Source organism: Pipistrellus hanaki (assembly GCF_964339955.1).
Source record: "Pipistrellus hanaki genome assembly, chromosome: 3".
NCBI lineage: Eukaryota > Metazoa > Chordata > Mammalia > Chiroptera > Vespertilionidae > Pipistrellus > Pipistrellus hanaki.
This window is the reverse complement of record NC_140505.1, coordinates 139,573,676-139,588,758: the sequence shown is the minus strand read 5'-3', so window position 1 is coordinate 139,588,758 and position 15,083 is coordinate 139,573,676. Positions and strand designations below refer to the sequence as shown.

General features: G+C 40.3%; 1 protein-coding gene across 1 annotated transcript; it reads left to right on the top strand.

The window, feature by feature from the left end:
• Window positions 1-13,501: 13,501 nt before the first annotated feature.
• NEUROD4 (neuronal differentiation 4) lies at window positions 13,502-14,494 on the top strand (the record flags this gene model as incomplete). Its single annotated transcript, XM_084876447.1, has 1 exon — window positions 13,502-14,494. One exon carries the CDS (start codon window positions 13,502-13,504, stop codon window positions 14,492-14,494), a length of 993 nt encoding a protein of 330 aa, XP_084732573.1.
• Window positions 14,495-15,083: the final 589 nt, after the last annotated feature.

Here is a 15,083-nt window from a genome sequence, read left to right as displayed (position 1 = left end):
TTCTGAAGACCAAGAAGCTACCATCTCTTTGTATTGCACTATCAGTTGTAGTGGTAAAAGTCTCTCTTGAAATCACATATTGTGAGCAAAACATGATTCTTTTGAAGATATCCTGGACAATGGGGAACCAAATGAGGGTGTCATGCTGTCTGCTGCTTCGAGCTGAGACACCAGAAATGACTGTTAGTCATTTACTTCCAGTATTCCTCCTAAATCATCTGAGGAATAGAATGGAATTGTAGAGTTAACTATCATGTACCAGTACTTGCTGTAGGAATATCGAGTAGTGGAGGGATACTATTTGTATCCAAATTCCAGCACCATCACCTAGTATACCATCACTTTCTTTTCCTTTTTAATAGTATTTTAAAATATATTTAAAAAATTGATTACAGAGAGGAAGGGAGAGGGAGAGGAAGATAGAAACATCATTGATTGGGTGCCTTCTATAAGCCCCACACTGGGGATCGAGCCTGCAACTCAGGCATATGCCCTGACCAGGAATAGAATCATGACTTCCTGATTGATGTGAAACCACTGAGCTATGTCAGCTGGGCTACACCATCATTTTCTGTGTGGCCGTGGGCAAGTTATTTAAACTCTGTATTTGATCAAATTTTCTGTAAAACAGGCAATCCTATACAATAAAATGGTAATATGCAAATTGACCCTAGCAACCCAGGAATGACTGGTCTCTATGACATGCATTCACCACCAGGGGGCAGACGCTCAACTCAGGAGCAGCCCCCTGGTGCTCAGTGTGCTTCCACAGGGGGAGCACTACTCAGCCAGAAGCTGGTTCATGGCTGGCCAGTGCAGTGATGATGACAGGAGACTCTGCCACATCTGGGGCAGTACTAAGGATGTCCGACTACCAGCTTAGGCCTGCTCCCCATTAGGACATCCCCTGAAGGCTTCCAGGTTGCAAGAGGGATGTCTGATTGCCAGCTTATGCCTGAGCCCCCGGGGAGTGGGCCTAAGCCAGCAGGTGGACATCCCTCAAGGGGTCCTGAACTGCAAGTGGGTGCAGGTTGGACTGTGGGACCCCTCCAAGTACCTGAATTTTTGAGCACTGGGCCTCTAGTAATAATAATAACAACAACCTCCTACCTTATAAGGCTGCTGTAATGAGGAAATAAATTATACATGCAAAGCAGTTAAAATAGCATCTAACTTATGGCAAGTGTTCTATAAAGATTAGCCATAATTATTAGAGATAGTAATTAGTTTCTTCTCATTGGTTTTCACCTCACTCAATTGATGAATGTTTATGAGACATTTGATTGGAGCACTGGCCTAATGGAGCAGACCACTGAGAGCTGCCAAGGATGCCAGGAGGGACTGCCTCCACATAGTGTAGCGTCCATTTGAAGAATTGAACTTTGGCTGTGACCTGACAGTGCCAAACACAGGGCTCAGCTCGGTTCTCTCAGAAGATTTGATTTTATTCATCTCTTTATCTTAAATTTCTTCCAGTGGTATTAATGCCTAATTTTTAGGAAATCTCCATTGCCCTCCACCAGATATTTCACAGGGCCCACGAATCACATGATGGAAGTTTTTTTTTTTTTAAAAAAATTAAATTTGTTGGGGTCACATTGGTCAACATGATCATATAGATTTCAGATGTGGGTTTCCATGGTACAAGATCTGTATATCACCATGTGTCCATCACCCAAAGTCAAACCTTCTCCTGCCACCATAAATTGAAGCTTCTTAAATTCAACCTAAAGTTTGCTCCTAAGATCCAGTAAATGCTTCTGGGACTGAGAGTGTGAGGGCAGAACTAGTGGGAGCTGGTGCAGTGATCTTTTCATGGAATAGTTATACTGTCAACCCAAGTGTTTGGAGTTGTGGGGCTATCAGATCCTTCCTGAGAATATTTGGCTATGAGTGGGGAATGGGATTTTTAAAAGAGCATATCTGAATATCAATTTTATTTTTCTAAGTTATATATAAACACATTATTTATATATAAAAGAAAACAATTTTTCTTCTATGGAAAGCAAACAACAAAAGTTATCTCCTTTGGTACCAGCTATCCAGATCTCAATCTACTTAATCTCAGTAGTGAGATAACCTGAGAAAAAGACTCATTGTAATTAGTTTGTGTTTGTGAATAATATAACTATTATTTAATACCTGCATTTTAACAATTAAATGTATCATATTGAACATATATTTATAAAAAATGTTTTACATTTCTCCCCATAATATATTAATACACTGAGTACATCTTTTATTTTTATTTATTATTATTATTTCATCTTCACCAAAGGATAATTTTTATTGATTTGATAGAGATAGAGAGAGAGAGAGAGAGAGAGAGAGAAACTTTGATGTGAGAAACATTGATCAGTTGTTTACTTCACACACTCTGACTAGGAATCAATCTGAAACCTAGGTATGTGCCCTGACCGGGAATTGAACCTGAAACCTTTTGGTGTATCGGATGACACTCTAACCAGCTGAGCCACCAGGCCAGGGCTAAAGTATATTTCTTATTAATATATATAGACCAACTCACTGAAAATTAAATAGTATCCTATTGTTTAGCTAAGCCACCGGTTAATTAATATATTTATAATATAATGTACTTTTTCACTATTAAAAACAATACTGCAATGAACATCTCTGCTTCATACATGGCTACTTGAGCACATGTAGCTATGTTAGAAAGACACAGAGAAGTGGAGTTTTTGAATTATACATTTATATGGTTTGTTTTTCTGCCATTGCCACTACAGTGAACATTATTAGGAATGAGAAATCTCAATGAGCTTGGTATTCCCAGAATCTTGCAATGCCTAGGGCTGCACATATGCCTAACACACATGGGCTAGATTAATGAATATAGTGTAATCATTACTATAAAAAAAGAAATACTTGTATTGAGAAACACAGATAGAACCACTATAAAAAAATCCTGATGTCATTATTTTTTCTTGATTTCTAAAGGATAAAAGATATAAATGTTTAAGACAAAAGACCAATAATAACCACCATTTATTGAGCATTTGCTGAAAGCCAGCATCTATACAAGGTATTTTACATACCTTATCGCATATTTAATGAGATATATACTACTCAGAGCAAGTTTAATATCTTCCTCAGAGTTTATTGCCTTCAATTTGCAGATGAAGTAACAAGCTCAGAGAGAAAAATAACTGGTCTGAAGCTGCATAGTTAGTAATAAATAACAATGTTAAGATTTAATTAAATCTTAGAGGACTTTGCTCTTAGAAATTGGGGTTCCTGAGTCCAGAGAATGATGTTGGAGGCAGAGAGCACAGAGCTTTCTAAGGTGCAGAAGTTTCCCAAAGATTTTTCACAAAAGCAGGTAGTTTTTTAGTAGCTGGAATGAGTCACTCTGCATGCCCTCTGAATACCCAAATGCCCATGCTCTGAATAAGTGAAGCAGGAGAAGGTTGAGTCAAGGTCTTTCCCAAGACCAGAAATCTGAGTGGAAAGAAGACACTCAAGCCTACTACCTGATTTCTAGACCCACTTTTGTCACTAACCTGGTGCATTTCCTTATTCACACCTGGGGACTCAGACTGCTTACTTTTGCATGGGCTAGAGTTAGTGTCAAAGGGGGATTGTAACATTTAACTATTAACATTATAACAGCCAGAAAGAACCAGAGAGATCATAATCTAACTGATCAGCGACTGCTGATGTGAGACAGTTTAGATCACTCCTCTCAAAGTTTTGTAAAAGAATGGAGACAAGCTGTAAGGGAAGGTTATTGAATTTCCCAGGCTGTTCAGACACTCAGCTGACAACTCTGTTTTACTCCAATGTTTACTCAGAACAGATTCATGTCGCAAATCACTTTGTCTCAACCTGTTTCACAATCATTCTGACCCTGCATCCTTCCCCTCCTGGAGGATGGAGATTCCACCCCAACCTCTTGCTAACCTTTGGAGAGCAGCTTTAGGATCTGCTCACATTTACCCTGAATATGGGCAGTTCAAGTCCTCACTTTTTGGAAGTTCACAGCCCTCCTTTCCACAGCCCCTGATTTATGGCTCTGGACTCCATTTGTTGGTGGTATTGGTTTTAATTCAGCAAAAGCTAGCTGTCTCCCGAGGGAAGGCGAGGAGGGACATCTGGGGATCCTTAACAACAGGGTCTGTGGTTTGCAGCTTAGCACCCTGGGGCCTAATGTCAGGCATCGGTCCCAGGTCTTCAGTGTCTGCTCCAAGAAGGCAGTTTCTAGCCGCCTTCGGGGCCCACAGGCGTGTTTCCTTTGGGGGTCGGGATTACTGGGAATACTAATTAATTCATTAGTGGGGTTGATGGATTATCAAGCTGTCTCCAGGCAGAGGGCCTAGGGGGTGGGGAACAGATTGCTGCCCATAAATCTGCCTGTTGCCTCCCTTCTCGCTGCTTCAATGGCTCCCGGGCTAAGGGCCGGCAACTGAGCGCTGGTTCCATTTCCCTCACCCAGCAGATGGTTCTAACAGGTTAGCTCAGAGCTTTACAAAAAGCCGCACAGAAAGAAGGAAGGGCTGGATGGAGATTGGCCCTCTGGCCCAGGAAGCATGTGGGGGGAGGAGGATGAATGCAAATGCCCTGCATCCAGTCCCCGCCCCCTTTCTCTGCTGACTGCACCCCTTGCCTCCTCCTCTTCCTGCTCTTCCAGTTGAATAGCCAACTAGGAGCTGTCAGTGACGGAGACTCCGGTGAAAGAGGCTCCATCCCTCCCTCTCCTAAAGGCAGCTTGTCAGGAAAATTCAGTGCCCTCCTCGGCTCGCCCCCAAGGCTGCACGCGCAGGCACACACACACGCACACAGTTGGACACGTTTTGAGAGCTAATCCTATTGTGTCCAGTCCCTTACATCTGTCAGAGGAGGCAAGGGGCCCCACAGAATGTTCTGTCCTTACCCTTATCTTTGTCCCAATACGTTCAGCGCTCTGCTAATCCGCTACTCCTTCCGGCCCTTCGACCAGTCCACAGGCAGAGGACCAGCCGCACCAGCGTCATTCGTTGCCAAATGTCCATGGAGGTGGCTTAGAAGACACAGAGCAGGGGATCAATCCACTCTCTGTGCGCTCAGTGTGGCTCTATCCCAAATATCGATGACCCCACAAGTAAATTTCCTCGGGCTGGTTTTCTGAAATCCACCCTTCCTTCCTTGTGTTTCTTAATTACTCTGAACATGACGTTTATTTTGATGAGCATATATTTCCTGGATAGGAAATATTTTTTTTGTAAGAACTTAAAGATTTGCTGAAGATGAATATCTTCCTGTGAAAACTGAAAAATAGTGTTAATTTTTACTTTCGTGTCTTCTGTGAAGGAAAAGAGTCATATGACACCTATGTCAGAATTTAAAAAAAAAAATTAAGTATTTCAAACCTAAGGTATTTCTTTTAGCTTTTCAGGCAGTAAAACTACTTTTTGTTTTACTTTTGTTTAAAAGGCATGTTTGCAACTTCTCCTCTCTATTAGGCACATGTGCCAGTGACACTGGTTGAACAAGTGACTTCCAGAAAAGCCTGGGGAATTCCTTTCAAGTCAATTTAAAATGAGTTTGAGTTTGACTCAGAATTCGATCTTACAACTGCTGGAAAAAAACCTAAGTGATCAGGTAATTTTACAGATATGAAATCTGATGCTGGGAACAAATTACTAAAAATCATTCAGCCAATTGCATAATCCAAGTACACTTTCCTTTCTTCTTGGCATCTCTCAAAGAGAACAAAGTCCTTTTTTTCTAAAAACGAACTCACAACCATTTGTTTGATCTTGGTCTAGTTTTACATAAGCTTGTAGTCTGGGTTGACAATCTCTAAAACAAGCTCTCTGTCATAAGCATACCCGTGTACTTTCTTTAAACCTTTCCAGATGCAATTTTCTCTTTTCTCTTCTAGCAACACAATCTTACTTCATAATATGGCAGGAATTTTAGGGATGAGGTGACTCCTCTTTTATTTCAGCTTCATTATCACTTAGGAGGGCTCTTTCAACCTGAATGCTTAATGATACATTTTTGAAAAGCAATAGTGGATGCCAGTTTGTAATTCAAGCAGCTAATCATTATTAAAATGAAAGATTTCACTCAGTCACCTTTTGTTTTTATAAACTTTAAGCAAACAGAAAAGTTGAAAGACTGGTACAATGAATATAGATATGGCTTTGCCTATATTCATTGACTAAAATAAAAGGGCTTTAAATGGGAGGAGTTTGGCATGCTGAAACGAAGGGAGAGGGAGTTACTTCTTTCTTCTGCTTTTAGAGTTCTGAAGTTTTATATCCAAAGACATGGATCCAAATGCGTTAAGCCCATGATGCTGTGTTCTGGGCATGCATCTTTCTCACTTTTGCACTCTTCAGACGTGGGCCAGAGTTTTTATTCACTTTTTTTTTTCTTTCTCTCTCTCTCTCTCCAAGTCTCTCTCCAATTCCCTTTCCCCATTCTGCCCACATTGTGCCTTTTGCATTTCGTACCTTTTTAAGCACAAAGATTTCCAATCCTCTTTTTCTTTTTAAACCTCAACTTCAGCAGCTCTCCTCCCATATTTCTCTTCTACCAACCTCTATCCCCATTTAAACAAATGCACATACAAAGGGCTTCGAGGAGCCCTGGACAGTAGGTGTGTCTTTCTGCTGGGGAAGGGGAGGAGTTAGGCAGCGGGCACAATCCCCCTCCCTGGTCAGCTGGGATGGCAATCAAAACTGTTGTCACTGGGAGCCTGCGGCCAGAGCGCAGGAGCTGCCCAGGACTGTGGTCCTGAAAGCTCCAGCCCGGGAACTGACCAGGGAGAGGAGGTACTGAACACGGACTAAACCTGCGGGAGCATCTGCCCCAAGTACTCCGAGGAAGGAGTAAAACAATTAGCAGCCAGAGAAACCAGACCTGGTGGCACTCCTGAGAGGCAGTGTCCGGGTTTAACATGGATCGAGAAAAGCACCTCCTTCTCCTGTGACCTGGATGGTCCGGGAAACTTGGCTTCTCTGAGTCTCCTCCAGGGCGCAGATTCACAGAGTTCTCTTCACGCCAGGGACTGCCAAAGGTGAGCCAGCAGCTGGGGTGGGAGGGGACGACTGAAGTTTCTGGGGGATGTTTTGCAGGCCTAGAAGAGCAGTTGAGCTAAGGCAAGTCTCTTCTGGACTGAGGAGAGAGTGGAATCTAGGAAACTTGAAGAGAAAAACAAAGAGTCAGAACACTTAGGAACAGATATTGAACTTTTAGCAATTTCACCACTTCCCATAGTACCTGTCACCCAAAGTGAAACTCAGATACTCTCAATATTTTTTTATAGCACAGATTGCAAATCACCCACCCCGCTCGTCATCCCCCATCCCTCTTATAAATGTAGAAAAAGATGTCCAAAATAGTTTAATTGCTTTTTCCAGGTGGCTCAGCAAGTGGGTTTCAGGAACTGCCCCAATCTGCCTCCCTGCTCACAGCATTTTCGAAAGAAGTGGAAGGGGAGGGAGGAGAAGGGGGAAGCAAACAGCATATGAGAAAAGATGCTGGAAAGCCAGGAGGATGTTCTCACCATGGTCTCCATTTGGTCTGCTAAAAATCCTTAATTGGAATAGAGTCAGGGAAACTTCCGTCCCCTCCACTCTTTCAGATGGGGAATCAGAAGGGAAAGATTGTCCACGTCTATTTCTGCCTTCTCCAAGCCTCTATCCCTTCTCACATATCATTCGCTCACTCCAAATATATGTATTCAGAAAAGTTCTAATGCCAATTGCCTCCCTCATTTTTTGACAGAGGTTTTAGAAACGAAATTCTGAAGAACATGAAGGGAAAACTGAAGGATTGACTAACTTCTGTTTGCAAAGTTCACCATTAGGATCTAAGGCTATGAAAACTGAAGTATGATGTGGCTATGCTGGATAAAAAGTGTGTGTGTGTGTGTGTGTGTGTGTGTATCTGGGTATTTATCAAGGGTATAAAAGATTGTACAGGAAGAGCACAGGACAGCCCACTAGCTGATTTCAGGCACTGCGACTTGTGAGCACCCTGGTCTTCATTCTGCCTTTTCAGCACAAACTCTTAGCAGGGCACTTTGTCTGGTCCTTAGATTCCTCAGAAATAGGGCTGAATATTCCCATTCCTGTTGTATTTAGAATTTAGTCATTGGATCTGGAGGTGAAGAGAGCACTATCAGCCTGTAAGAGGAAAGACATTGTCTAATCACCATAAACACACATGCAAGCACTTTTACCCACTTATTCATCCATCGAAACTTCCCCACAGCAAATAAAAACTAGTAAAAGTGTAGGGCAAACTCCAGGACAGCTCCACATAGTATAATGTATGAATGACTTCTGCCCCAATAATGACAGAATTGGGGAGTTACAATCATTGGCTAAGCAAATATTTTGCTAGAACTGGTTAAAAAAATGAAAAAAAAAAGTAGGAGAAAATTTCGAGTATGAGAAATATGGCTAAAACTAAAATGTTATGAAAGAATTCTAAAGAAAGTGGATTTTTTGTTATATTGTGTAAATACATAAGGAAATCTAAATTTCAAGATCAAAATCTAAAATGGACTTTATAGGGTCAGAATGTGTTTGAGGGTGCAAGGGGGGGGGGGCGGGTCTGTATTCTGCCTCCAGAGCTAGTATTCACTGATTTTTTGTCATACTAGAATATCCTTCATGTATATTTTGAAAGCTAATTTATTTTCTAGGAATTATAAAAATGTAAAGTGGTGTATCATAATACTATTGAAATAGTGCTATAGGTTTTTCCATATAGCTTCTGTATAACAATTGCCAACCCTTACATTTGCACAATAACTTTACAAAGTACTTGTGCTTGCATTGTATTCTTACTTTTCATCAGAGTTTTTAAGTGAAATATGACAGATAAAAATATTATTCTATTTCATTATTCTTTCTTAAATCCTCACCTGAGGATATGCTTTTATTGATTTGAAGAGGGAGGGAGGAGGGGAGGAAGGGAGAGAGAGAGAGAGAGAGAGAGAGAGAGAGAGAGAGAGAGAGAGAGAGAGAGAGAGCGCGGGCGCGCCTGACCAGGGATTGAATGGGAAACCCAGGTATGGGCAATGTCCATGAATCAAACTTGCAACATTTACAACTTTTTGGTGTATGGGCCAACTGAGCCACCTGGTCAGTGCTCATGCTTCTTTTAATACACCCCTGACGTGGTTCATTAACAAACTAACCATCGTAGTAAAATTAGGTACCAGGTCTGGAGAAAACCAAGTTGGTTTTCTTGATCAAAACTCAGAACTGTATCACACACATTTTCAACTCTTCAACCTAAAAACTAGATATTTATTCCCCCATATCCCTGATTACCTTTTGATGCATTAAAGATATTAAGGTGGAAAAAGACTTTAATCTTTGAGGAGTGTTGGCTTTCATTTTTATTGGAGAGACACTTCTCTTTTCTCCTCAGAGTCCTGGCATTGATTCTGGTAGGAAAGTCATATCCCCATTATTGTTTAATCAAAGACAAAGTGAAAAATGTGCCAGTGCCAACGGTTGTTCATATTCCCCCAGAAACTCCGTGAACTTGAACATTCATGTGATTGAGTCGGAATGTCTGGCCAACCGCTGTCTCCCAATTACAAACCAGAATGAAAAAAAGCTTCCTTCCTTCTTGAATGTGGTGGAAGAGTTATAGCCAACCCAGCAAAGGCAGCTGACACAACCCCTCGAAGCAAAATAGGAACTCTGACACTTAGTTTCTCTAGGAGTTTGAATATCAGGGACTTTTTTTTTATGAAATGGGAGTTGAGGTGAAGTGGAATTTTGTTGCCATGTAATCAAATTAAACACAGATCATAATTATACCAATTTTTGTCTATGTGGATAGAAAAACTCATGGCTAACTTTAGGAAAAATGATAGCTAACACATGGCATTTATGATGTCTGGCACTATTCAAAATCTTTATATGTAATAGCTCATTTTATGCTCACAATAACCCAATAAGGTAGAACTATTATTATTCTCATTAAAAACTATTTTATTGATTTTTTACAGAGAGGAAGGGAGAGGGATAGAGAGTCAGAAACATCAATGGGAGAGAAACATCGATCACTGCCTCCTGCACACCCCCTACTGGGGATGTGCTGCAACCAAGGTATATGCCCTTGATGTGAATCGAACCCAGGACCCGCAGGCTGATGCTCTAAACACTGAGCCAAACCAGTTAGGGCTGTTATTCTCATTTTAAAGAGGAGAATGAAGCACAAAGAGGTCATGAGTCATATATCTAGTAAGTAATTAAGCTGAAATTTGAACTCAGGTCATCTGACTTTAGAAGCTGTGCTGTCCAGTTACATTGGGCAAAAGGGCGGGGTATTGGGCTGTTGTCAGATAATCTTTTGAGCCAATCAGAAGAAGCACAGTAGTTTGTATACTCTGCCTTTCCTATTCACCTCTGAGAAACCATTTTTACTTTTAAATAAGCAAATATATGTGAATGGATTAAATAAGAAAGCCCAAAAATAAGCACAAGATAAATATAATGGTAATGTTGTATAGCACTTAACGTTTACAAAATTCGTTTTCATATTTTTATTTGATATCAAGAATAATGCAAAATATATCTTATCCTCATTTTACGAAAGAGGAAATAGAAGATCAGAGCTTATACTACGTGTTTTGAGATCAATAACCAGGAATTAGAAGAGCTGGGACTAGAGTTATGTGCTTTTCCAGCTTCCATGCTTTTGAAACTACACTATGTGCACATGGGGTTCTCTTAGAGCTAATGGACCAGTACCTATGGGAAAAGATAAAATTAAACTGGGGTCATCTATATCTTTCCCATGGTTAGTAAGAGAACAAAGATGAAGCTTGGATGCCCTTCTAATTGTTTAGCCAAAGTCAGTTGGTTCTTTTCTGCTGTCCTGAGAGCAGCTCTTTGACTCTTATAGAAACCATCAACTTATGCTTAAAGGCAAAATGTAGTCTCCTCTCTTCTCCTGGCTCCGCTACTTGATGGGGGTGAGGATTGACAGAATTTGACTAAAGTACAGAGGCAGGGAAGTGAGGATGATAACAAAGGTCAAATCCAGAGGCTAGGATGGGATTTGGTTTTCAGGGGCAATTCAGTAGACTCCTCTCTTGCTTCTTTCTTCTCTTCCTTCCTTCTCACTTTTCTGGGCGTGAAAGTATGTTTCAGTGGTAATGGCAATGATGAAGAAGACACAAGAGAAAGAGAAGGAAGAGGAAAAGGAAGCTAAGAGTAAGAGAAGAAGGGGGGATAAATGGATGAAAGCAGCAAGAAAAAATTTTGGAAGAGGAAGGAATCCTGGAATATGGGAGCTGAAAATCACTGTAGAGAACACCTAAGTTAGCCTCCAGTTGGTTGATGGCTACTTCCTGGAGATTTAGCTCTACTGATCCACTTCTGAAGTCAAAGTAACTTCCTTCCTTCCTGTAGTTGTGGTGGAAAAAGGAAGAAACAAAGACATAAAACCTAGGTTTTGGAATCAGAATTGGCTTTATGTCCGACTCTACCAGCTCTATGTGTTTGCATTGCCATCACTGAATCTACCTGACTACAGTGACGTTGACTATAAAATGAGCATAGTAATCCTTATTTCCCTCAAAGGTTTGCTAAAAGGCTATGCAAATGTAATTATAATTACGTGTGGAACATTAGGTTTCCCAAGCCCACTCCATCCTCACTGACCTCAGAGTGCACCTGCCGTTGAAAGGTCTGCGTTACTTTAACAGAAAGTTAATTAGATCCTTCATCCTCTCTCTGGGTAGCTGCCCGAGTTAGAAGTGCAGCTCAGCACACAAGCTCTATTATCCATATTAAAAGTGGGATTTTCTTACTTGGCCTGTGCAGCCAGTTGACCAATAGGTCCCAACGTGTGTTTTCAATAAAGCTGCTTACTCAGAAAGCCTTATTAAGTGAGTAAGTCAAGCTGACATGATTTCCGTGCTGATTAACATGAAACCTAGGCTGTTTTTGCTATGCAGTGACATTAATTATTTATAGGAGGTAAATGAGGTTACAAGGAAAACAAGCTCAGATTACCAGAAACAAATCAAATCATATATTTATATTTTTAAAAGCTATGTACTAATCCCTGCATTCATTGATTTGAGGCTCAAGCTTCAAAGATAAAAAACATTTATTATGCTCTCTTCTTTCTGATATATGGAGGTGATTCAGAGTTTAATATTTCAAAGACTGGCTGGTAAACTGGGGTGACCCAATGGAGCTTATCAGAGACTTTTATTTCGTAAATTATACACCCAGAAATTGCTCAACAAATCTCAAAATAATTCAGGTTTTTTCAGAACTGCATATAAAATGTTTACTAAACCACCAGTCTTTTCTGGTTTACAAATGTGTTCAATTTGTAAATTTTTCATTGGAAATTCTGATTAAGAAGTTATCTGTTAAGTGAATTAAAGCGCAGTCAGGCTATTTCTGTGTTTGTCTGACATATGCATCATGTTTTCAGTAACTATGTTCTGTTAAATTTAGCATTTGTTCTAGATTTTTAATTTTTAATGAAGTATTATTATAGTGGTTACATTAAAAATAATCTTAAATTGGTTTGGTAGAACTCTCGTTTGTAATTCTAGCTGCTGCAATATCTTTTTCTGATGATGTGTGATGCATGTGCAATGGTAAGAATTCTCACTTTAGCATACTGGAAAATTTCCCTGATCCTTCTACACCATGCCACTAACACCTCTAATACCACTAATACTAGATGAACCATAACATGTTTGCTGAAAAACAAAAGTGCTCTTTTGGTGATGGGGAGAGAACTATTACATGGTTATGTGGCATATTAGCCAGTTGTGGCATGGCTCTCTCCTAGGAGATGCTTGAAAGAACAGCTTTCAGAGTCAGAGGAAATATTGGGATGTTACAGGCTAGAGATACGTGTTATGTCTCTAAATAGAAGATATGTGAATATTATATATTCACACAAAGTAGTCTGAATAATATCACCATAGTTTTTCATTCATCTTATGGTGTAAATATGAGACAGCTTGCTTACTTTATTGTTTGATATACTTTTAAAATTTTTCAATAATTATAATTATTATGTACACATTAAATACTTATAATTACTTTAGCATCCTTTTTCACTTACAGAAGTTTCTCTATTTACACAATAATTTATATGCGTACTGTATCTATTTCCCTTTATGAGCTGAATTCTGGGAAGAAAAAAATATTTTTTGATTGGTTTACCAGTTATTTTTGCCTATAATATCCATTAGATAAAAATCCTGAGAATAAAAAGACTTAGACATTGACACTATAATAAATAATCATGTCAATTTCCTTTTTCTGTAGTTTATTTTCTTATTATGCCACAGGGAAATGAGTGTCCTGGGCATTTATTTGAGTCTTACATTAGTTATTTAGAATCAAGGACATAGACTAGATCATAGTAAGTTGAATCCTAATATAAATAGTGTTCTTTATATCCAAGGTATAAAAACATGTTTAGTTCTAAATCAAATCAAATATCCAGAGGCACTAAACTTTCCTGTTTTCTCTTCCAGGATCTAGAAATGGCAAAAACGTATGTGAAAGCCAAGGAGATGACAGAGTTGGTCAACACACCATCTTGGATGGACAAAGGTCTGGGTTCTCAGAATGAGATGAAGGAGGAGGAGAGAAGGCCAGCTGCTTACGGGATGCTTGGAAGCTTAGCTGAAGAACATGACAGTATTGAGGAAGAAGAAGAGGAGGAAGAGGATGGGGAGAAGCCTAAGAGAAGAGGTCCCAAGAAAAAGAAGATGACAAAAGCTCGCCTGGAGAGGTTCAAGGCTCGAAGAGTCAAGGCCAATGCTAGAGAACGGACACGGATGCATGGCCTGAATGATGCCCTGGACAACCTGAGGAGAGTCATGCCATGTTACTCTAAGACCCAAAAGCTTTCCAAGATAGAAACTCTTAGACTGGCTAGGAACTATATTTGGGCTTTGTCTGAGGTCCTGGAAACTGGCCAAACACCGGAAGGGAAGGGCTTTGTGGAGATGCTCTGTAGAGGGCTCTCTCAGCCCACAAGCAATCTGGTGGCTGGATGCCTCCAACTGGGTCCTCAGTCTGTTCTGGAGAAGCATGAAGAGAAATCTCCTGTTTGTGACTCTGCCATTTCTGTCCACAACTTCAATTACCAGTCTCCCGGGCTCCCCAGCCCTCCTTATGGCCATATGGAAACACATCTTATTAATCTCAAACCCCCAGTGTTCAAGAGTTTGGGAGAATCATCCTTTGGGAGTCATCCACCTGACTGCAGTACACCACCTTATGAGGGCCCACTCACTCCACCCCTGAGTATCAGTGGGAACTTCTCCTTGAAGCAAGATGGCTCCCCTGATCTGGATAAATCCTACAGCTTCATGCCACATTACCCCTCTGCAAGTCTCAGCTCAGGGCATGTGCATGCAACTCCCTTTCAGGCCGGTACCCTTCGCTATGATATTCCCATAGATACGTCCTATGACTCCTACCCCCACCATGGCATTGGGACTCAACTCAATACAATCTTCACTGAGTAGAGCAGTAAGATCAGAATTTCAGAGGGTGATGTGGAGATGCTTTCCATAATTCAAACGGTTGAGCTGAAGATTCAATGACCTTAAAGGAACCCGTTAGATATATATCAAATACATTAGTGCCAGTCCATTTAGGCCCTCCTACATCTGTCACTCTCTATTTTTACCAACTTCTCAAAATGTATTGATTGCTTTATTTAGGGTCCTCAAGAGAAATCATTTGATTGTTTACAATCATGTGGAAATAGAACAGAATTCATAGGTCCTATTTTGGTGGGGCCAATAACTTATTGAATGATCTATGCCAATTCATTTTCCATTTCTGGATTCTTTTTTACTTACTGGTAAAAATCAGAAAATTGTTCTAAATCTAGATGACTTCTAAAATCCTTGGCAGTTCTGAAATTCTTTAACATTGGTGACCACTTTTATAAACTTATTGAAACTAAAAGGACAGAGGAATGGTAGGAAATGGACACTATATATCAATGATCAAACAGAGCTGCCTAAGGAGCACAAGGTGCATGACTCTTGAGAAATTAATGGTTGGACTTCTTTGCATCTAGAAATAGCCTCCAGAGGCTAAAAGTCC